The sequence below is a fragment of the Coturnix japonica genome, chromosome 1 (assembly GCF_001577835.2).
Source record: "Coturnix japonica isolate 7356 chromosome 1, Coturnix japonica 2.1, whole genome shotgun sequence".
Classification (NCBI taxonomy): Eukaryota; Metazoa; Chordata; class Aves; order Galliformes; family Phasianidae; genus Coturnix; species Coturnix japonica.
The window spans coordinates 30,612,835-30,636,689 of record NC_029516.1 but is presented as its reverse complement, the minus strand read 5'-3'; the positions used below and the strand labels follow the sequence as shown (position 1 = coordinate 30,636,689).

Genomic DNA, 23,855 nt, shown 5'->3' with positions numbered 1-23,855 from the left:
CTGGGAACTAACCCAGGGCAGCCCCCAAACTGTGTGAGAAAGGAGGAGAGGTATCACAAGGATTTACATTGATGTTGCTAGGGTGGCAGTGGCCCGTGGAAGTGCAGGAACGCAGGCAGGAAGATGCACTTCCCTCGGACATAGGGGCAGGCGTGCAGGAGCAGGCAGCGCTGTTTTCACTTTTCCTGAAAGGATGGGGGTGGGTGGCATGAAATAGGGAGAGAAAAGGGTCAGCTTTCAAAAGTTTGCAAAACATCTTCTTCTGGTATTTTCTCTGGAGGGAGTGGATGGTTTCCAAAGGTTTGATTAGACAGAAGCGCGGGTCTGATCTTGCTAAAGCCTTTGTGCATGGGTAAGTTCACCTCACATGAGCAGTCACACGGGCACGACGAAAATATTTACAGTTCCTCCTTTTTCATTTAGTAAATGAGTCACTGGGAGCACAAAAAAGGGCCACGTTCAGTTTGATCCAGTCAAAAAAGTTGTAACCAACCTTTTCACTGTGAGGAGAAAGAAGGAGCTGAGGCAGAAGGATAGAAGGAATTGCAGCCACTTTGTCTTCAGCAAGAATAAAAAACACCCTGCAAAACTCAGCATCTGCATAGTTGAGAAAGACACAGAAACAATAACTAATAGCTCCCCTCTTTCCTCTTTGCTCAAGGGGACATAGTATGCATTTTTTGACTAAACCTCAAATACAAACCAAAAGTAACATCCTCATACATACAAAGAGTCTTATTATGATTGTTATTGCTGGAAGGGGAAACTCACTCTTACTGGCCACATGACTGTTGAAATCTACATTCAGCATTGTTTGGGGATTTTTTTCTTTCCTCTCTAACTCATTAGGCACAGTGCAACTGGCAATAACTCTGTGACTAGAAACGTTTAGCTGAGTGTTTCTGACGCTGCAGAGTCAGCAATACAGATGAATTTGTTCCACGCTACCCAATATGTACTTGAACACATCCCCTGCAGCATCTCGCCACAGTTCTCTTTGGGGATACGCTACCAGACCAGAATATCAAATTTTTGCTTTTTTTTCCTTCACCCCTTGACTGAGAACATTAACATCACACAGTGATTTACATGTTTGCACAACCCACCGCTTACTTAACAAGTACTTGCTAAGACGACTCATGCAGCAGCATTACAAAGCAAAGAAACAACCATGTTTTTAGGACTTTAATCAAGACCTGGGGCCTCTCACATCCCATTATAAAGCAACCACCCACAGTATAGCAGCAGCGAGGTATTTGTTCACACAGAGCTGTGACACTGCAACCTTCTTTTGCAAGGAGGGAGACCTTAGTGCAGCCTTTTACTGCTTACAGGGGGGTTATAAGAAAGACAGCAACTTTTTACAAGGGCACGTAGCAATAGGACAAGGGATAATGGCTTTTAAAAAGCTCTTGACTCAGAGGGCAGTCAGGCTCTGGCACAGGCTGCCCAAAGGAGATGTGAATGCCTCAATAGAGATGATCAAGGCCAGGTTGGGTGAGGCTTTGAGCAACTTGGTAAAATGGGGGATGTCTGTGCCTATAGCAGGGGGTTGGAACAGGGTAGACTTTAAGGTCCCATCCAACCCAAGCCATTCTCTGCTCTGTATGGGCCAGGTGGTGGCCAACTCCAGTCAAGAAGGTCAGCAGATGAAGTTCAAGGACACGCTGCAGGACCTGCCAGCTTGAAAATTCAGAGTCATCGGAATCTGCATGAAGCTGGAACTCAAAATGGATGAGAAAGAGACGACCCCTAAGGAAAGGAACTGCAAGAAGCATCCTGGGGAGGCAACAAGGTGAAACGTTGGTCCCAGGGTATCTGTAGAAGGCAGCCAGGCTCAGGTGTAGGCACAGGGTGTGCCCAGGCACCCTGCCAAACTCTGCAAAGGAAACCAAAGCTCAAGAAAACTCCGTGCACTTCCTCAAACAGGAGCAGGAGTTTCCTGAGGGGTGGTTACAGGGCTCACATTTTAAGTCACTAATGGGAATAAGTTGTGGACCTTGGAGAAACAGAAACCAAGGTTGGCTCCTGCAGCACAACATAACCTAGGGGAAGGGCTGTGGGCAACCACGACTCCTGATAAGCCCCACAGGTTGATCAGAGGGCACCATGCTCAGCCAAGTTCCTAACTGAGCCTCCCCGCAGCAGGGAAAACACAGCAGGAGTTGTACAAACACCGATCAGAGGTCCGAGCAAGCAGTGAGAGCGAGGGAAGGGGAGCCAGCATGTGGAAAACTGACTCATCAGCTTCCAGGGATAAAGCCGTGCTTAGAAAGAAACGCTGCGCTTCAGAACAGACGAGAGGGGCTGGGCTGCTTCAGCTGAAGGAGCACAGCGTCTGCCCCGCTGCTGCGCTGACAGCAACCTGAGTTTCTGCTCTCCCGAACGGAGTTTAGCCTGACTGCCTTAATGCCCCGGCACTTCTCGCCCTGCGCCGCCCGCAGATCCTCCATAGAGGCGGGCATTTCAGCGCTGACTGCGAAAGCTTCGTGTTTTTATCGTTTTTAATCAGCTCTTCACTTCAAAGTCCTCTTACAGCCGATCTCCGCCGAGCACTTCAGCCACTCCAGTGCGGCCGAGGGCCCTTCCCCGCCGCCCGGGCGGCAGCCAGGCTGCCCCGCACCGCACTCAGCGCCGACACGAGGCGCACAGTCCCGCCGGTTACTCCGTCCCGAGCACACGCCGTGTTTAACCCCATCCCAGCCCGCACGTTCAGCCCTTCGGGAGGGATTTGAGGCTGCAGCCTGTGGGAGCCCAGAGCCGGGGGGAGAGGGGCCCCTTCCGGACATGTGGAGAGCGGGCCGGGCCCGACCCGGAGCTCGGCACTTACTTGCGGGGCGGCGCGGGTCTTGCCCGGCGGCCTCCTGAAGAAGGAGGTGCGTGCGGTGAAGAAGTACTCCTCGGAGTCCTCCTCCTCCAGGCTGCTGTAGCCGCTGCTCATGCTGCTGGTCCAGGTCATCGGCGGCTCCTAGCGCTGCTGCTGCTACGGGAGGGGCCCGGCGGCGGAGAGCGCCGTCCCGGCCGCCGCATGGGGCCCCGCCGCGACCGCTCCTCTCCCAGCGCCGCCGGGCCCGGGCAGCGGGAGGAGGAGGAGGAGGAGGAGAAGGAGGAGAAGAAGGAGGAGCCGCCGCGACCGCTCCCCGCCTCCCGCCCTCTCTTCCTGCCGCACAAGTTTCCGCGGGGCAGCGGCGGGGTCCGCCGACACCTCGTGCTCACACAGCCGGCCCCGAGGGGCTCCGCTGACGGGCAGCGGGCAGGGATGGGACGGACAGACACAACAGAATATCAGTTGTGGATGATGCGGGGCGTAAATCACGGCCAGCCACCGAGCGGAGATGTGGCAGACAATGCTTGAAGGCCGGCGAGCTCCAGAATTACCTGCGTCGGGTTTTCTCATTTCTTCCATTAATTTATTTAGAGCTGGTCGCTGTCAGCGACAGGATATTGGCTTTAAGGCACGGCTTCCTCGGGCCGCACAGCTGCCCATATAGTAGACCTGCCTTTCCTGTTGTAGGGCCTCGGCCCCGCCATGCTGATCCTATGCCACTGATCCCGGGGGGAAAGTGAGCGCGGAGCAGGGCCTGCAACCAGGGCAGGGGTGGGAGTGAGGCAGGAGCCATCTCCGGCAGTTATCTATCTCCTCACTTTCCTGTCAGCTTGGCTTCTCCCAGGTCTTTTTTCCAACCACAAAGGAGTGTTTTAATGTTACCCACTGGCACACTTGACCGACTCTCAGCAACAAAAGGCGTTATGTACACAGCCTGTTTGCTTAGCCGCAGCCTCAGAACCGATCGTGTGTGGGTGGACCGTCGAGCTCACAAAGAGCACCGTGAAGGCAATAAGGTGCCATGCAGGAGCTCCGTCCATCTGTGCAGGATCTGTTGCAAGTCCTGGCTCCGGTTTATGACAGCAAGGCATGACATTCAGCTATCCATGAAGCACCTATTGACGACAATGAAAGATTTCTGATGTAGTTTCCTCCTGCTGCAACAAAAACTGATGGAGAAAGTCCATCTAAGTTCTTTATAATACATATCCCAGTACGAACTCATTCTTCAGGCAGAGCTCAGTTTTTAAGCCTACTAATTTTGACAGTTTCTTGATTTTTTTTTTCAGATGTGGCACTGAGTCAAAGAATTCACATGAAGGTACGAGCAGATGAGATGCCTTTTAATTTTGATTTACATGGTGCTTGCAATAATAAATGCAAATCCTATTATGCATTATCCAAGACTGATGTTTAAAAATTAATTGGTTTTCCTATCTTAATATACGGGTATGTTTTTTTAAATGGATTTTAAAGTAATCCAGGTGATCTCAGCTTGTAGACCAGTCATTTTGGTATAGTGCATCCTAGTCAGACTCAACATATGTAACCTTACAGACTGCATTACGCTAATTGTGCTTTATGAAGTTCAGATAAAATCTGCTGATTTAACAGGCCTACGTTTTATTTACAGCAGCACCAACAAGCACAGATTTTCCTTCTAAAGCACAGCAATCAATGTGTTGTCACTTGAGATACCGCTGTCTGGTCAACACTAAACACCACCTACATCGTGATCATCAGTATCGTATATCCACTAAGATTTCTAGAACCTTTAAAAGGAGAAGTCAGTCCTCTTCAGACATCTCTCCATGACTACTGTCCTGTATTGCAACATGGACCAGGTGGATGCTAAGCATCAAGGCTTCCTAGCTGGGAATTGGAACACTGGAACCTCCAGATTACCACTAGCATTGGATTATTTTCAGTCACCTCTGATAGTCCTCTTAAGTAGTCAATGAGCAAAATAACACTGCATGATGTAAATAGGGCAATACGTCAAGGTCAATTCAGTAATAAAGTTTGTGAAAGCATACATGTTCTTAAGGAGCATTAGTGAAGCATTAGGTAAAAACACTGAAGTTAAAAGCCAAGAAATACGGCACAGGATAGAGATTTAAAACATAGACGAGCACTATGAGGCTTTCAATCACTCGTCCCAAGAATTAGTTCAATGAGAAATGAAGCTGGAAGTAGCTACTGTGTGAGCACCCAGGCAACTGGCAATGAAGAAGAAGATGCTTTTTGCTTTGTTTTAATGAGCAATGAAGCAGTTAGCAGTGCCATAGATGCACCTATGAAGAAAACAAGAATAACATTCATTTAACTTAACAAAGTTTGATGACACAGATAGAATTTCATGGTGTTTTTAAATTACAGCCCATTCAAGCCACTAAAATGTGGTGGCTCAAGTCAAGCAAAATAGTAATGGGCACTCTGGGTTCCAGAACAAGTTTAATGAATGAGATATTAATACAGAGCAATCACAGAGAAGGTTCACTTGTGTGATATGTAGATATTTGCTCCTTAAGGGGAGCAACAATATTTAAAATTGTTTTTACATCAAAGGTAAAATTCCGCTTTAAATTACTTTGTGGTTTTGGAGAGTTTGGAGAAACGAAACATCAGGAATAGCTTCCAGAAAAGTAGAAATTGAAGCTAAGGTTCCTGAATGGCAAAACAGGTGCGGATAATTGTATCAGTTTGGTAAGGACTGGACTCTGGGCCACCATAGCTGAAATAATAATAGATATTGAATTTCATAAAGGCGGAGTGCATCTGAAGGCCTTGCAGTTTCATTTGTCTATTTGCATTATAAAGTCTCTTCATTGGAGAGATCACAATTCCAGATGCAAATATGGTTGATGGGCACTACAGAGGGCAGTTCACTAAATCCATCCCCTGCTCTGAGGAAGAATCAAGGTCTGTGCCGCATCCCTGCAGACCTTCAGCCAACCCATTCTTAGAGCAAGGAATGGTAGCGTAACAACTCCCTTGCAGGTCATCTGTCCCAGAGCTTTTTAGCTGCCTACTGGAGTTTGAAAGATTCTCCTAACATCTCACTTAAAAACTTAACAAAATCAAGAGAGAGAGCAGCCCACTGATGTTTTTATAGCAACCTTTTGGGTATTTGAGGTCTCTCATCATTCCCCCCTTCTCCTCTTCCCCAGACTAAACAACAGGACAACATGATAAAACATGCTACAGCGTTTACATTAACTCCATCAGTGACTACATGGTGTTTACATGTTCCTAAAACATCCCCTCAGCCCTCTGACATAGAAACTTGGAGAGCTCAACAAAATGGGAAGTTCAGCAAACATTCACTCCACCACTATGGCTGCTTGGCTGCCAGTGCCCAAGACACACTGTTCTGTATACAAGCCTCCAGGTTTTGGCTAGTCTGTTTCAAAAAGCACAGTGTCAAAGAATCAGCTAAAAGCAAGACAGGGATTGGGCTTGGGGAGTCCTGTAACATTTTCGAGTGCTTTTCTATTAAAATACAAACCATAGCGTGGAGACCTCAAGAGCAACTTACATGGTTTTCCTTGGCCAGAAGGATAAGAGGGAATTAAAAATATGCCACAATTTCAAATATTTTCAGAACCTATTGGCCTGTGAAGTACTAATGTGTGACCTCAGTGTCAGCCAGAATGCTGATGGCTTGGCAGGTCTCAGCCAGGCTGGGTGCAGCCGCGGTGCTAAGGCAGGAGTCTGCAGATTGCCTCCTTTCCTGCTTTCACCAGTGTTCTGCAAGAAGAATTCCAGTAATGACCCTAGCGGTATTCATAACTACAAGCACTATGAAGCTGTAAGATGCCCCCTGCCTCTGGTTGCAGCAGGAAGCCTTTTGGTTGCTCTGAAGCTGGAGGTTCTCTCTCTCTCTCCCCCTCATTTTCTGCTTTCACGCATCTTGGCAAGTGCTGGCTCTGATCCTGTAAAGCCTCAACCATACACACAGCTCTACCCATGATTAGTCCCTGCAGCACATACTAAAGCTTCAAATACACGTAGGACTGAAATCAAAAAGAGTTCCTACCTACCAGCACTTTGAATTTGGCTTATTTGTAACATTTTTACAGCAAAATCTAATTATTCCACGATGTTTGTTACGCAGGTCGTGATTTGTGTAGCAAAAAATGATACAAAGACAAGTTGCGGGGGAAGAAAAACAGCCTGTAACAGAATATCCCTTCAAAATCAAAATAATTAGTTGAGAAATCATGTGTTTTGGGTTTCCCTGCATTCCAGCTGAGAACAGTGGTAATTTCAAATGATCAAAGTGAAGCAATAAAATTGAAATAAAACTGACACAGAACATCCACTCAGGCCCATAGCTGCCATAGACCAGTAAACTTTCTGTTTACTTGTTTCTCCCATTTGTCTCGAATTAATAGCTCAGGTCTGCTTAGTGCCACCGGCAGCACTGACAATTACGCTTTGATTCATACTTGGTGACTTGCTAATTCAAACAAGGGTGCTCCAGCCACATAGACACATGAGTGCAGGCTGAAAACAAGCAGGAGCCAGTTCTGCAGCCTCCCCGCCCTCATGAAGAAATGGGATGGGGCCACGTACTTGCTGCGACAGATACAACTCGAGGCAGTGCTACCTGGAGTCCTTTCCCAGCTCCTCAAATTCATAATTCCACCTGACTCATAATTCCCCTCAGTGCAACTATTTCAGCTGAAGTCCTCAACATGAAAAGGACACCTGGAAACTAAAGGTGGCCCGTGGAATCTCTTTCTTGCTCCTGAGTTCACACACTTGATCCTGGTCCTGGTTAGAGTTCCTTCAGCATTCAATGAATATTCTGGGAAACTTTCATCTCAGAGACTGAACGTCATGGACGCAGCTGAGTGGGATGGAGTTGTCTGATACAATACTATGAGTACAGCCCTCATCAAGGGGTTTTTCTGCTCTTTGAGGACACTGCCACAGGGTTTGACCTCATCACGTGCCAGGAGCACCAAGCTTCACACAGCTCACATTTGTCCCAAACCCACTAGTACTGATGGAAAGGCTTACAGTGCCTTTGAGCGGGTTTGGATGGAGCTCATAATGCAATTCTTGGCCATGCCTGCATGCGCTTTTCTTCCAAGATACTCATATTCCTATTAGACAGACACATTTGCTAGCAATTTTCCTTTCTTCCTCTTTGTTGACTACAAAATGCATGCTTATACAGGCACTTTCTTGTCACACATGTAAAAAGGTAGATTTTACACCACAGATGATGAAAATGTATTTCATATGTCTGTCATATGTTTATTCAGGGGTTTTGAAGAGCTGTGCAAATATAAAGGAGTGACTCTCCACGACCCTCCTTCACCTTTCCTTTCCTTTCCTTCCTTTCCCTTTTCCTTTCTTCCTTTCCTTTCCTTTCCTTTCCTTCCTTCCTTTCCTTTCCTTTTCTTTCCTTTCCTTTCCTTTCCTTTCTTTTCCTTTCTTTCTTTCCTTTCCTTTCCTTTCCTTTCCTTTCCTTTCCTTTCCTTTTTCCTTTCCTTTCCTTTCCTTTCCTTCCCTTTCCCTTCCCCTCCCTTCCCCTTCCCTTCCCCTTCCCTTCCCTTCCCTTCCCTTTCCCCCCCTCCCCTCCCCCCCTTCCCCTTCCCTCCTCACGTTCCTCCTTCCTATCCTCTTCCCTATCCCTTCTACTCTTTCCCTTCCTCATTCTCCACCTCTTCCCTTCCCTCCCCTTTGGCCCACCTTGCCCCTTCCCTTCCCTTCCTTCCCTTCCCTTTCCTTCCCTCCTTCCTTTCCCTCCCTTCCTCTTCCCCTTCCCTTCCTTCCCTCCCGTTCCGCTTCCTTGCCCTCTCCCTTCCCTTCTCTTCCCTTCTCCTTCCTTCACCTTCCCCTTCTCTTCCCTTCCTTCCTCTCCCTCCTTCCCTTCCTTCCCTTCCTTCCCTTCCCTCCTTCCCTCCCTTCCCTTCCCTTCCCTTCTTTCCTCCCTTCCCCTACCCCTTCCCCTTCCCTCCCCTTCCTTCCCTCCCTTCCCTAGCCTTCCCTTTCCCTTCCCTTCCCTTCCCTTCCCTTCCCTTCCCTTCCCTTCTAATTCCCTGTAAGCATCCCTGCCTTGCCAGGCAAGGCAGCTTCTGTATGAGAAAATATAATCCCGAGGAAACATTTCTGTAATAAAGTGTACAGAAAACAGACATCCCCCAATTTTTAATTTTCATCCTAATTGCTAACAGTATGTAAAAGTACTTGGGGCAGTAAAATTAACTAGGAACTTCTGTTTTAAGTATAGAAACCACAACTGTGGAAGCCCAGTGTGCTTGTGAATACCACGAAAATGTGAGCCCTAATGAACTGTAGCTGCAATCTGATTCCAAGCATCTGTCCTCTAATGGGTAAATCCGTGGGGGAAGGGGCCTTCTGATCAGGGAATCAAGTCCACATTCTCCTTTCCTAGACAAAGAAGTCCTCCTCCTGTCATCTTCTAAGAGATTTCATTTTGCTCTTTTAGTAGCAAGCTTGACTGCAACAGATAGTAGAAACCCTCTAGAAACTGCCCCTCCAAGCTGGGGACTTCTTAGTAGGAAAGCTGCTAATGCAAAGTAATTAAGGTTTTTTTATTCTCCCTGTCAATGTCCCATTGATGCCTCGTCCCTGGAGGTGTTCAAGGCCAGGTTGGATGGGGCCCTGGGCAGCCTGGTCTAGTATTAAATGTGGAGGTTGGTGGCTCTGTCTGTGGTGCGGATGTTGGGGATTCATGATCCTTGAGGTCCCTTCCAACCCAACCATTCTGTGATTCTGTGATTCACCAGCCTACGAGGCTCCCAGTTCTCACCACTGCTGTCATGCTCCTCCTCCCCCAGTGCAGGACACAGGGGGACAGGGGCCTGGAGAAAACAGATTAGACCAAGTGGCAAACCAGCCAAAGCAGAAAACAGGCAAACAAACAAAGGTAGCATTTTGAACTAAGAATTGTGTTTTTCTACTCAGAAATTCTGACATTTTCATAACAGAGGGTCAAATGGATTTCTGGGTGCAAAAAGGGCACGTGCCTAGAAAAGATGGGATGTATGTTTCTAATTTTGAAGGAAGGTTTAGAGAAAAAAAAATATATACCGAAAAATGTTTAAAGGAAACTTGAGGGAAAAGTACAGGAGATGAAAGGGCAGCTAAAGAAAGCATATGTGTCAGGGCTGAGAGCATGTTGGAGACTAGAAAAGAGGAAAATATGGTGCTTTGGTTTTTTCTTTCCAAACTGTGGAACGATGTACTCAGCATCTTGAATCCATAATTCACCCGATGTAAAGTCAGCCTCCTGTCTTCATACATGGTGGGAAGGAAGGGGGTGGGGGAAGTGGGTGTCCTACACCCCAAGAAGCCCAGCCTGTGCATTGGGAGGAGGCTTTGTGCAGCTCCTGCTCTCCTCTCCCCACATGTCATAAGATGGAGCAGCAGTACTTGCAGAGAGAAAAAAACATGTATATATGACCAGAAGAAAGAAACCACATTTGCAGGAGCAGCTTTCCAGCCCAACGGAAAGAAGCTCTCTATGTGTTTGCTTGCTGCTGCGCCTGGTTGGGCTGTGAGTGAAGAGGTCAGGGCCTGGGCCCTGTGCTGATGGGGGATACGTGGGGCTGCTTGCTGTTATCTTTTCCATTAACAGAAAACAACAATACTGTTAAAAAAAAAAAAACAACAGTAAGGGGACATATTTTGGCCTCAAAGACCAGCACTCCTCAGCTGGGCAATGCCTCCTTTGTGACTGCCCATGGCCCCACAGCCCTGTGTGCAGGACCTGGCCCAGGCCCTCACTGCCCCTCTGGCCTCCAGCACTGGTCGGATATGGGTCAGTACCAAGGTCACAAAGGAAGCCATAAATCTGGCATCTGATACACTTCTGTCTAGTTGTTGATAGATAGCCTTTTATATACAGCATGCATAAGATGACATAGAATTTATAGGAGCTGCACCTACACTATCCAGTAATTGAGCTTCCCCCTTTCCCCATTCCCCCAGGCCAGGGGTCACTGTCTGTGACAGAGGCCTTCACCATAGTCACAGCTGGTTCAGAGGCTGTGCTTGGCTCAGACGCTGTGCTACAGCTACTGGTTGCTTAACTTTAAAAGCCAGCTAATTAATTAAATGTTACGGTCATTGCGAACGTTTATATTGTTAAACTTGCTTTCCAAAATCAGAAAAGAACCATGTTATTCTTACAAAATAAATTACTTTTCTCATTCATGAATTGCAGATAATTGTTCCTCCCTGTGATTTGAAAGGGGAGGCTTCCAAGTTTCAATGCTGTTATCATTTGAATGGAGGATGAACATGTAAAAACAGGATTTACACTGCAGTGCTTTCAGTGTGAAACGTTGCCAGCTGTGAGTTGTGACAAACTCTAGAGAGATCCTACAGAACCAGTGGCTGGTATTTTCCCACCACAGCCATGTCCAAACATGGAGGTCACGGCCACAGATTGATTTTTCAAGGATGTAGAGAGCTGTGAGCTCTGAGCTCCTGGAAAGCCATGTAAAATCTCAGCGGTAAGAGAGACGAACTCAGAAGCAAACTTGTAAGCTTTATGCCACTCTTTTTCTTCCAGCATGGTCAGAGGTTTGTGACACAAGCGTTACAGACACAGCACTGTCAGGAGTGAGGATGCTGCAGGTTAAGACACATGCACCAGGGCTTTGCTGGGGAATGGGTCAGAGCTCAGCACCACCTCTGCAGTGACCCATACGTTACAGAAAGCCCTACCAGATCCCAGAATCACAGCGGTTGGAAGGGACCTCTAGGGAGCACCAAGCCCAACCCCCTGCCTTATCTTCAAGGCAGAGCTGGGGGAGGAGGCGGTGGAGGTGCAGCAGATGTGTCCATCCCACAGATTGCAGCCTCTGACTCCAGCACATGGTGCAGAGCATATGCTGCACTCTCCACTTGAAAGCCAGCTTGAAACGGAGCAGCACTGTGCATGGTGCCATAAAGAGGCAGGCATGGAGCTCCACGCTGACTGGCTGTTTACCCCTGTGTCCTACCACAGCACATAAGTTATAATCAGAGGAAGGAAACTCCTCAGAGATCTGAAGGCTTTAATTGTTTCAGAGCGCAGATGGTTTGAATTACAGTAAATCAACACAGCTCAAGGTCAATTCATAGTTCAGCAACGGCTGCTTCAACAAGTGAGCTTAGTTTGCTGGCACTTCTTCTGGGGAAGCTTTAGTTGCTTTGCTACTTATTTTACTGACATTTCTAGGCTTAAGAAGCACCGCAACAGGTGAAAGCATAGGGGTGTATGCTGCCACAGCCATTTCCTCTGTGCCTTGTACTGGGCAATTTTTAGAGCGGCTAAATATAGCTGTTTTCCACCAACATTTGAACACTTTGTTTCTACATGTTTTCTTTTCTGCTCCTGACATAGCAATGCACTGTACAGGCTCACGGAGGCTTCACCCACAACTCTGGTTTTCTTCTCCACGCCAAAAGCTGCCAAGCAGCTGCACCAGTGGGAGATGTGGGGTGGGCACCAGCAGCTATTCTTGCCCTTGGCCGTCCATCCACTCTGCCCCTTCCCTGGGGGTCCTGGTCCCCCTGCAAAGACAGCTCAGCTGTTGATGAAGCAGCTGCTGAGCAGCCTCGATTTAGGGCACAGATTGATAGGATAAACTGGAACCAATTTTGCTATGGTTTGTTGTGCTTTTTTTCGTAGCACCAGCCTGAAATCTGCCCCAGCACAGCAGCTGCTTCACTCACTGAGCCATCCCATGGGGTGAAATGGAGCTCCTCAGGAGGACAGCAAGCTGTGGGGTATGGTCACTGCTCAGTGACACCAGTGCAGGGAGGTACCAGTCAGGAACTGGAAACCACACTGCGGGAGAGGAGCACAAAGTGCTCTGCAGCACAAAGCACTGCCCAAGGGAGCCAGGATCGCTGCCTGCTGCCATGTGCCACCTGGGCTGCAAATCCACAGCACCCACAGCTGCCCTGCAGACACTGCAGGGAACGCAGCGCCCGCTGCCCCCAGCATCTTGCCAGCAGGTCGGCCACGGACACCACTTTCACATCAGCATATTTTCCAACAGACCGCAGCAAGAGTGCTTACAAAGAAGGGGTTGTTCTTGCAGACAAGCAATTTCCTAAAGAATCCGCTTCCTCATTAAAACAGCAGAAAGGTGGAAGGTTTCCCTAAAGCTGGCACTGAGGGCGTAGCTGTGACATGAAGATAATTACTGGAAGTAACGGGCGAAACTGCCAAGTCTGACTGCAGCAGAACTGCCAGAACGTTTTTCCTTCTTAATTGCAGCCAAACCCCACAGGTGACTTAAAAGAAACAAAAAGTGTGAGGAAGAGTGTGGAATGACCAGGAAATACTGCTCCGAGTGCATAAGCACTTTGCTTTAGCACAATCTAAAGGACTCAGCCATTAAATGCTGCCTCAGCCCTCAGTACTAGGGACAACTGCCAACTAACCTTAGTTAGGGGTGGCCTGGGGATGGGTGGGATCGAGGCAGGCACATTCCCCTTGCCTCAGAGGCCCCATCTCTGCTGACCCTGGCTCAGGATGCAGGGCAGCTCCTGTTCCCTGTGCCAGGAGTGCTCTGGTTGCTGAGCCTCCAGCAGGCAACCGCAATCTACAAAAGGCTCAAAAGTGTGAGCTGATAAAAATAAAAATAAAGGACAGTTGATAAATATTTACAAACTGTTACTGAAACTCAATCTGATGGAGCTAAACTCTGCTCTCGTCAGCTCTGTTGGATCCCACATCTCATTTTTCGCTGTCTCCTACAATACAATGATTCTCACCCCTAAGAGCAGGGCTGCTGTGGGAGCTCCAGTCTGTGTCATAGGAGATGCACTGAAGAGAGAAATGTCCAGGCTGCTTTTGTCTGCATCCCATTTGCTTTTCTGTTTCTCTCCTACTTTCTCCCCAATCAAAGATCTCTCTGCTTTCCTGTCCCAGCACCCAGGGCAGCTCTTTCTTATTTCTCATATTTGTTCAGCCCAAGACATTGTCGCAGTCCCTAGTTTTATCTGCAAACTGTGGGGGAAAATATAACGAACTCAGTAAGATCATGATTCACAAATGCAGCTGCTAGAGATCTTACTCCTTTCCCTCTCTTGTACCAAGTTACATTCCAGCTTATCATATCTTCATCCTTTCATTCCTTTTCCAGATTACAGAGTCTTGAACAAACTCAGCAACCTGCCATGATGAATCACTCAGCAGTACTTGATTTCAGAAGTATGGGGAAAGCAGAAACAAACTCAGAAACAATCAAGCTTTCAGGATAGAACTGTACTTGCTGCTGACACGCAGGCGTGCCACACACCGCATTTATTTGCCCACAGTATTTCGCAATGAAGAGTTGGTTCTCGGCGTGGTTAGGAGCAGCAGATAGGCAAGGACTATTAATCACAACATCACCATTTCCACAAACATTTTCTACTTCTGACTCCCCAGACTGAGATATTTTTAAGGTAGAGCGAAATACCAGGTTTGCATATCACGAGCACCTCCCTCCTCATGGAATAAGGAAGAAAAGAAAGCTGGAGGCGAGAGACTAAAAATTAAATCGGCACATCTGAAAACTGAGGCCAAATTGACTTGCTGAAGGCCATATCTAATCAGTCATTAGAGGAGCAAGGACTGCAAATCTGGTTTCCTCAGTCCCAGTTTCATGCTCTAATTCCTACCTCCAACAAATTGCTTTATAATAATCATAAGACCTTGCTGATTAGTCATATATGCAGATAAAGAAATCTCTCCAAGGTTATTTGAAGGGAAATACTTGTTAGGATGGCAAGAGGAAGGTTGCGGGGAGAGAACTGTGAAAATGGAAAATGCACAGCGTGTACCCAGAGCAACATTCCTCTAAATGCAAACTCAGGAGCGATGGGAGACATAACAGCAGTGGTCTGCTGTACCACGGACCAGTCTTCCTTGTCTGATAAGGTTGCAGTGATACAGAAGTTTAGGGGAATCAAGACAGTGTAGTTTTATCCTGAAGTCAGTCAGGTGAGATCAGCCCTTGACAGGATGCTGACCTCATCCTGCTGCCCCATGGTAACTATCACCACTGCTTTGTTCTCATTCAGGACTGTAAAGCAAAATAATCAATGACTGCACTTATCTTGCTGTAAACAAACGCAGTCAGAGAAGACAAAACCTGAAAAGGGACTGACCATGGTTACACACACACTTGTAAGCAATGGCAGAGAATGAGGTGAAGAAGCACAGGATACGATTTAAGTAAAGCAAATAATATTATCCGGCCATCCAGCTGACGGCAGCACAAAGTAGGCAAAATGCTTTAAATAGGGATTTGCTGCTCCCCGTAGGCTCATGGCACTCGTTGTAGTGTATACACTTGAAGACCTCCTGGGGTCCCATAATGGAAGTTTTCATCACAAAGATAAAGGGCAGATATGATTTTGTCCTTTTAAATTGCTGGAATATCCACACAGGGCAGGCAACCCGCTGGGCTTATCTTCTCAGGCCACCTCTGCCTCGCAAGCAGTATGGCTGCAGCATCACCTGGGCCAGATGCTGATCCGAAACCCACCCAGAGGACTCCTGATTAAGAGCTGGGTCACAGAGAAAGGGAGTGACTGGAAGTTTCAGGATGCTGTGTTCCTTTCTGAGGAAAAGCAACACCGCTGTACCTTGCAGCCTCCTTACCCCATGACTTTGGGTTTCTGACCTCCCCACGGACTCCTGACTGTGAAGGTGGTCCAAATCTGAATCAAGATGGGTAGGGAAATGGAAGCAGCTGCAAGCCCCAGTCTGGACATGCATAGATGGATCAGTCTTGTAGGCTGCCCTGTGTCAGACCAGCTGAAGACTGCCTGGAGATCATACACAAACTGTTTGCTGAGACAATACACAGAACAAGAGATCTCAACTTTATTGACCAAGTATGTCAAAGCTCTCATTTTCTTCCTTTCTTCCTCCAAGTGGTACATGAATTTCTTTTCTTGACAAGCCAAAACAAGAGTAGAAACAAAAGAAGCACAAATCTGAAGACATCTGAAGGTCATAGCTGAAAGGCAATCAGTGCAAAGTGACCCTTGGAATCAAAATCTGATCCAGAATATCCCAGCCATAATATAAAATGTTTATCTTGAATGAAGTGACGAGAAGACTTTATCTCATTTTCAGAAGTGTTGTTTTTTGTTAAATAAATATTTGAGGAAATTAAAAACCAAATAACTGATCACCAGCGTATTCTTTTCAGAACACATCAGATCTAAAAAGCAAGTAGGAGTCTCCATTTTGTAGCTCTAGCTCTGTGTTTAAATGGAACAACAATCTTTCACATCTGGGCAGCTTCTTTTGCACTGCAGTAGATGATCTGGACACAGGAACCAGAGGCGCAAGACTGAAAGCTATGCTGCAGGATTGGAGGCTTAGGTTAAATGGGTTGAGCAGGTTTAATAAAAACATAGAAGGAGACATTACTCCTTGAGGTCCCCCACAGTTATGCCAAGAACCTGGTATGTTTTCACTGCAGGAAAGCCAGCCACTCCTTCAACTCCTTCGTGGTTTGGGTAGGAACAAAAGCACTGCTCCCTGCTAGTTTAGTATGACAACTTCATTGTCTTTGCCTTTAAACGAAGTAGTTGGAGAGAAACTTAGTTTACGAAAGAGGGCTCCTCTGCTCACAGTCTGGTGAGAAGGACACGAGAGGAGAAGGACTCCAGACAGACCAAACACTGAGAGTCAGCCACCAAGGAAAAGCCCCAAGGACAGCCCTTAGGCTGTGTCCTCACCAAGAGGAAGCCATGATCAGTGCAGAACCACACTACCTTCTTTTGTTTCATTCCCTCCTCTTGGGGAAGCAAAGCTTTACATTCATGTAAGGTAAACAGGACTGCATCAGAACAACATCGGCTCTATTCTCTACCTGTTTTCCTGACAGCTATCTGTGGGGCTGCTGGCTGGCAAACCACTTGGATCAAAGACTGGGAACAAATATTTTCATATCTTCATCCAGCAATGTTATCACTGAAAATAATCAAAAACCGCTCCCCACCTTCCTTCCCCACCAGGGAAGGTTTTGCATCATGCCTTTCCTGCACTGAGTCAAAAGGCAGCAGTAATCTCTTCTCTGTAAATTTCCAACGGCAATTAACACCGTAAGTCAACAAAAGAAGCTTGAAACTGTTAAAAAAAAAGAGAGAGAATGAAGCTTCAAGAATATTGACGCCAATTTACGCCAAGATCCAAACAGTTCTGTTTTTTTTTTAATCAGCCTTGCTGCCACCTTGTTGTTTGCTTAGGGCAGATCCACATGGGGTGAATTAAGCAGTCTGCAATCATTATTCCAGCCCAGCTTCCTTCCTGAACTCTCAAATGTGAAATAAAAAGAGCCTGATGAATAAGCACAATAAAATGTGTGTGATACGAATTATTTCTTTGAACCCTGTTTGGAAAACTATCACCTCTGTGGATTAATAGATTAAGACAGCCCTGACATGGCTGCTGTGCTACTGATAACTTCATTTTGGTTGAGGTATGAGTATATATCCATATACTTTTATGGATGTGAAGTAAATAACCAGGCAGGTTGTGAAGGGAGGGGGGAAGGTGACTGTCACCCTATCTACCAGTTGATTTCCAGAAGTTTAGCTGTCTGTCTGTCATCTGCTTCACAAGGATGTTCAAGAAATATCAGTTGGCCTCTGCAGAGGAGCAGAGACTCACAGGAGCTGCCATCAGCTCCCACATTCACAACTTCCCTATCCAGCATTCATTTTCTCTCATTCCTCAAGTTCTGATGGCTGAACAAGGTGCTATCATAGATAGTGCTTTATCACCAAGCAAATGGGCATCTCACACATATCATCACACTCATGAGATGATGAGACCCCTACTCGAGCCAGCTCTTCTCCAGGCTGAACAATCCAGGCTTTCTCAGCCTCTCCTCATAGGATCATTGTGGCCTAAATTGAGGCCCACTGTCAGATTCTCTCAAGTGTCTCTCTTATACTGGGAGCCCAGAACTGGATGCAGCACTCCAAGTACAGCTTCATCACTGCTGAATAGAGATTATTACAGTCCTCCTGGTGATCACTGGCCCGATCTGCATGTTGAATAACTACCCAAAAGTCAACAAAGAGACTGTACTCAGATTTCCTTGCTGCAAGTCATCGTTGGCACAACCCACAGCACCCTCACCTGCTACCAGCTCCCCCTGCTTGCTCAGGCAGAACCTGGCCACCCCCGGTGCTGATGTGTGTCTATGTCACTTTATATCATCTACACAACAAGTAAAACAGTGTCTCACAAGATTGGTTCTCCTGCAGCCTTTTCTCCAGCATGATTAGGCTGTGGCATTTGAATTGAATATCAGCAAACCACTCGAACACATGGGACGTGCAAGCCTATGTTACTTCTATTAAATTTGTAACGTGATCATCTCAGCCTGCTGAGGTCCTGTGAAGATATTAATAGCTTTGGGCGAGGAAGAAGACTGCTGTAATGAAGACATGCAGTTAGTATTTTACATCGTATATGCGGCACAACACTGACAGCAGAAACTGGAAATGGCTGTGGAAGAAGTTTGTGGTAAGAACAATGTGCATGTGAAATACATGCTGAAGGAATAACATTGATCTTATGACAATAGCTGACAACATTTCAAGCTGAAGGTGGCATTACTTGGGGAGCACTGTGTGTTGTTTGCTGAGGAGCTCATATGAATGTATTGAATATAACAACACAAAACTGCAAAAATCAGAAGTTCTCTTGCAATGTTCCTCCGGTCTAAGAGCAGTTTTTGCCTGTAATCTGAAGCCTTGTCTGCTTCTTTTTATGCAGCTAGAAGGTCAGAGTGGTTTGAGCGGAGCTGATTGCTAAACAACCAAGAACTGATCTATGGATTTCAGCTGTGTGTTCACTGAACAGAGAACTTGCTACGCCTCTGTCTGAAAGGTCAGACCTGTGTATTATTATTTAAGGACTTTAAATAGAATTTGAGGGAAAAAATTGTTTCTTCTGCAGGCTGAAAATTCTCATAAAGTGCTATCAGGCTGAATCCAGCCCTGTTAGGCGTCTGAATTCCCATTATATGTCACTTGGGGCTATGATGACACAGGTCTGTCCACTCACTGTGTGCCCCATCCAACTTTTACTGTTGGGCTTCAAGCAAATCCAAGTGGGGCTGACATTGTGCAAAGACATCCAAGCTTTCTGGATGCCTGGAGAGCCAGGTAAAGCAGAAGTGCCTGAGCTGTCACACATCTGGAATCCCAGGCAACTACACAAAAAAAGTCTCAATTTCTGCCAAAAAAAAAAAAAAATACCACACGGGAGAGAAATATATCTCCAAGAAACCTGAAATCATCGTAATTCCAGCAAGACATCCCTTTCTGGCAAGGGATGGAAAACATCCAACCCACAGGCTGGAAAGGGATGGTCAGAATTACTTGTCTATACACAATAACGTGCTTTCTGCTGCGGTTTCTTTTTTCTTACTTCTTATTTTTCTATTTTTTCCAGAGAAGTTTTTCAGGAGATGCACAAGGAGGCAGCTGCGGGTAGTAAAGAGCTGTTCTGGAAGCAGAAGGAGAATAGAGCTGCCGGCAGAGCCCGGGGCTGGGAGCAGCTGTGCTGCATTTTTACTCCCTGCCCTCTGCTGGAGGACGCTGATGTTGGGAGAAGGAAAACTCGTCGAGTTTTAACGACTTCTGTGTGCAGCATTAAAACTGCCACCAAAAGATATAAAGCCAACAACGTCTGCAAAAATATGCTTAAATGCATCTGTTGCCTTTGTCCTACTTGGTGTATTTAACTACTGCCTCAGTTATCATCGACCCAAGAGTTTATGCAGCCACATGGTGGATACCTGATCCAGAGGATATGTGCTCCATACTTGTGATACCTACTCTAGAGACTACTAAAGAAGTCCAAATATCTGATATAGTAAATTAGACTTATTAAAATGTTGCCGCTTATGTTTTATATACACATATACACTATCACGTAAAGATCTTAAGTAAGTCAGCAGTGCACAAAGTCATACTAGCAATGCTCACGCTGTGAAGGAAGGCTGCAGAGAACTGCTGTGGATATCTCTTATATTTTTTTGCTTTTGAAATCCTGGGACCAATTCCTAGCTAATATACTTTATCATGGCTTTTATTTATGTGAAATGGATTGCTTTAAAAGCAGCCTGAGCAACGCACACAACTGGAACTGAAATCAGCTCCAGGTTTGAAATCAATCCCAGTCACTGGCAAAAATGAAACTATGTTCTGCCTGCCAAAACATTTAGTCTTCCTCTTTTCCTTTCAACTACTACCAAGCATAATCAGGTTTAATAGAAATCTTAAATATACAAGCCATAAAAAACATGCACGCTGTACAGCACACAAACCACTACCAGCGGTGGGTATGTGAGAGCAATCAGTAACTCACTGGTAGCTTTCGTTATTAATCAAGAGCTGAACACATCTGCACAGTGATATTTTGCTCTGTACTGCCTCTTTTCTTCCCAAAGGGAAAAGTGAAAAGACATGTCAAAGCGTCTCACCACTCTTGAGTAGAAAGAATTGAAACTACTTTCAGCTCCAGTTACATTTAGTGGCAGCCTTGGTGCCCACCCAGACCCTGAGTTTTCCATTCTTGCACTCTCCCTTTTCTCTACAGAGGATCCATGCAATACGAAGCCAGGGATGTTTTTTTGCAAGCCATTTCAGATGTCCTATATACCTTACCAAGAGCCTATGACCTTGTACAAACTTCACCCATGACCATCCTCTCTGCTTGCTCCTGGAGGACACCAGCAGCTCTCTCACTGCTTTTCCCAAGGGCGCTGTTGTGAGATCACAGAGGGCATTAATTCCTCTTTTCTGCTTTAATCTCTACCCAGAATGTCTTTGAGAGGGAACCATTTAAGGCCAGAGAATTGGCTAGACACCATCCCCTTTTCACCTCAGCCATTTATTTCCATCAGCAGGCAACTGCAGTGTGTGTGAAACTGTGAGCTTCATTTACAAGTATTTAACCACACAATCTCTCCAAGCAGGTACGTAATTAAATTTCCTAGACTTTTTTATAATGAAATATATGTGTGTGTGTGTGTGTGTGTGTGTGTGTGTATAGATCCACATACAGAAAGGACAGCAAACTTCAGGTTTTTGAGCTCCAAGGGCAAGCAGTTAGTTTATAGTCCAGAGTATAAACCTATCTGACCAGTCCCTGTCAAGACTACACAGGTTGTTAGTAAGGCATTCCTCTCTGTAAGTACCACAAAGTTCCAGCAGTTCTCTGTAATCCCATCACGTTTTCAGTGGACACTCACTGTATGACTGAGATATCCCCAAATACATGCATGCTCTCTGGAGATATGTGTTTTGCTAACATAGCGTGATGCAAAATCAACTGGTTTTGCATACCATGTGATTTTCAAAGTCATAATGTAGATAAAGCAAAAGCAGGCTTCACTGGAGCGCTTATCAGCGTGCTTCTCACTAAGGACTGTTCTGTGACAAACATCGTACGCCTACGTTAACAAATCCTGTGGTGCAATAGGAGCAACTCTGTAAAGCAAAGCAATTTTGTACAGCGCCGAGAGCCTGGAGTCAGTGATATAAAGACTTCAGAGGTTTTACTTATGGCAGTCACAGCCTCGTTCCTGTGGGCTGAATGGTCATCATTGGCTGGAGCACGTCACAGTGCCCTTCACTGAGACTTCAGCAAACAGTTTAATTTCAACCTGAAAGGTCTGTGTGCTCTAAGTCTGCCTGCTGATACAAACCAAAACAAGGTTAAGTGAGGACGATTGGAAGACTTGCTTCCAAAGCATGCTCCGCGTCTAATTAAAACCCTACAGACTACACTCCATCTGCAGAATGCCAGAATAATTTTGCAGAATAATTCAAACTATTTTTTCCCAGAGAAAGCTCTGTGCCGGTCTGCAGCACAGTCAGCAAGCCTAGCAAGGGAATGGAGACATACTGAAGCTTCAACTGGTTCAGGTGAAAGTTCAATGGCTTAACACCTTATTAAGTGTGGGTGGACTTTTGTGGATGAGGAAAGGTAAATCATCTGGAAATGGATGATGGGAAGAGCTAATTAGCACAGTGCAATTTTTACCGAAGCACTAAAGAGTTGCAAGGTTCTTTATCACTGTGTGAACCTCCTTCATGGAGGATCCCTGCCTCCCTGCAGTCATGTGCTGCTTTGATGCATACACTGAGGAAGGTGCAGGGAGAAGATGCAGACACTGAGGGTGAAATACAAGGTGAGAAGCAATGTGGTGATCTAAGTGAAGGGGGTACATCACAACAAATTGAAGCTGCTGGGGAATTTCAGGAAATGTGAAATTACTGGCAGAGAGGCATGACGAAACTACACCAAACCCAGTCAAAACCTGAAACATCATTTAGTGGTCACAAACAGCCAAGCCCTTAGCTCTGTTCACAGTCCCACAGCATTCCATTCAGCAGTACGCAGCACCTGGGTTTTCCAGCTCGCTGCCAACTGCTCCATGGCAGAGCTGACAGCCTAACAGGCAGCCCCAGCCACAGGCTCTCACCCCAGCACACACACCTGCTCTGCTCCAGCCACCTGCCTTGGGCAGCCAAACCTACAGAAGAAATACTATTTTGTGAGATGATTCTCAGCAAGCTTAGCTGATAACTGATTGGAGGAGCACTGACCCATCTGGCAGCAGTAGCACTGCAAAACCATAGTGCTGCTGGCCATGCTTAAGTGTGACATCACTCCCAGGCAGCTGGGTGAAGCAGGCAGACCGTGCTTCATTACAGAGCTGACAAGAGACAGCAGTAATTACACAAACATGAGACCTATTACCTGACCATCGCTGTCAGATCCATGTAAGGTGCCATGTGCAGTGAGGCAGTCCATTAATTTCCCATTCCGCCGGCAGCCCAGGTGCACCAGATCTCGGCAGTGAGCGTGGCATGTGTATTTGCAATCTGCAACACGCACGCAGACAAAAAAAGAAGAAAAACAGAAGTGTTTAGAAATGAAGTTGCTGCAGGCAGAAGCCCGGAGTGAGGCGCATCCTGATTTGCTGTGTGACCTCCAGGAAATGGCGCGCTGCCTCGTCTGAACATCCCCGTAAAAATAGGTATCACGAAGATGGAAAATCATTGGAGCAAAGGAGAGGGTTTGTTCTCAGAAAAGACACAACATTTCTGATTTTTTACATAAGTACAACCACCCTACAACCACTATCACGTAGCTTTATGCATTTTAAACAAGGTTCTCTTGAGGATGCACACAGGAATATTGAAAATGGAACGAGGAGTTTATCCGAAGCTGTGGTTAACCTGCTAAATCAGAAAGCTGCTTTCAGGAACAACTCAAAGATGTCACTTGCTGGCTACCAAAACCTGCCGTGATGGACACTAGAAATATAAATCCCTAATAGAGGCAAATGGCCCCATCTCTAACAAGAAAGCAGTCGATTCTTACTGCTTCGACATCTCAAAGGGATGAATCACTTTAGTGGAATTTGGTTCTGAAGCCTTGTTGCATCCACTGTTATTATAAGTTGGGCAGAGCTCATTATACCACCTTTGTCTAGCACTGAATGTCGCTCTCTATTTTTAGACTTTGTCTTAAATTGTTTATAATTTTGCCAAAGAGGAACCACTTGTCCTTAAAGTTTCCATGCTGGGGAATATCACGCTGTTTGGTTTAGGACATTTTGGTTAAAACAATTCAGCCATTTCCAAGAATGACTGTTGGAGGAAATGCTTTGATTTTCCCAAAAATAAACTACTCATGCAAATACATGTTGGTTTTTTTACAGAGCTTTATACCATTCTTGTTTATAGGAAAAGATGAATTCTGGGTGGGATTCTTTTTTATTGCTCCCTTGTTCCCTTTCAAAAATCTGTTTCCCATATATATATTTATAATAGATTCCCATTACAGCTCTTGAAGGATAAATCCCTCTAGGTTGCCAGTTACAATCAATACTCAGCAGCAGTGCTACAGGGCAAGTCAACAGAGCATTGCAGGAGCAATGCTGCTCTTCTTGGCTATGGACTGGATCTTTAGCACAAAAGTCAGACTCTTAGGGCATCAGCAAATGGTTTA

At 46.1% G+C, this 23,855-nt stretch overlaps 1 protein-coding gene and 1 long non-coding RNA gene across 3 annotated transcripts in view; one reads left to right on the top strand and one right to left on the bottom strand.

The window, feature by feature from the left end:
* Positions 1-23,855, bottom strand: part of RASSF3 (Ras association domain family member 3) — an 86,903-nt gene that overhangs the window by 41,595 nt on the left and 21,453 nt on the right. Inside the window, exon 2 of one of the 2 annotated variants that reach the window (XM_015855523.1) lies at positions 22,599-22,723. In XM_015855523.1, the coding sequence (XP_015711009.1) occupies positions 22,599-22,723 (125 nt within the window). Of the gene's footprint in view, positions 1-2,830; positions 3,094-22,598; positions 22,724-23,855 lie in introns of those variants that run through there. The other variant, XM_015855534.2, reaches the window with a different exon arrangement.
* Positions 18,068-20,094, top strand: LOC107310148. Its single transcript, XR_001553494.2, has 3 exons — positions 18,068-18,347; positions 18,600-18,713; positions 19,281-20,094. It is a non-coding gene; the product is annotated as an uncharacterized LOC107310148 (long non-coding RNA).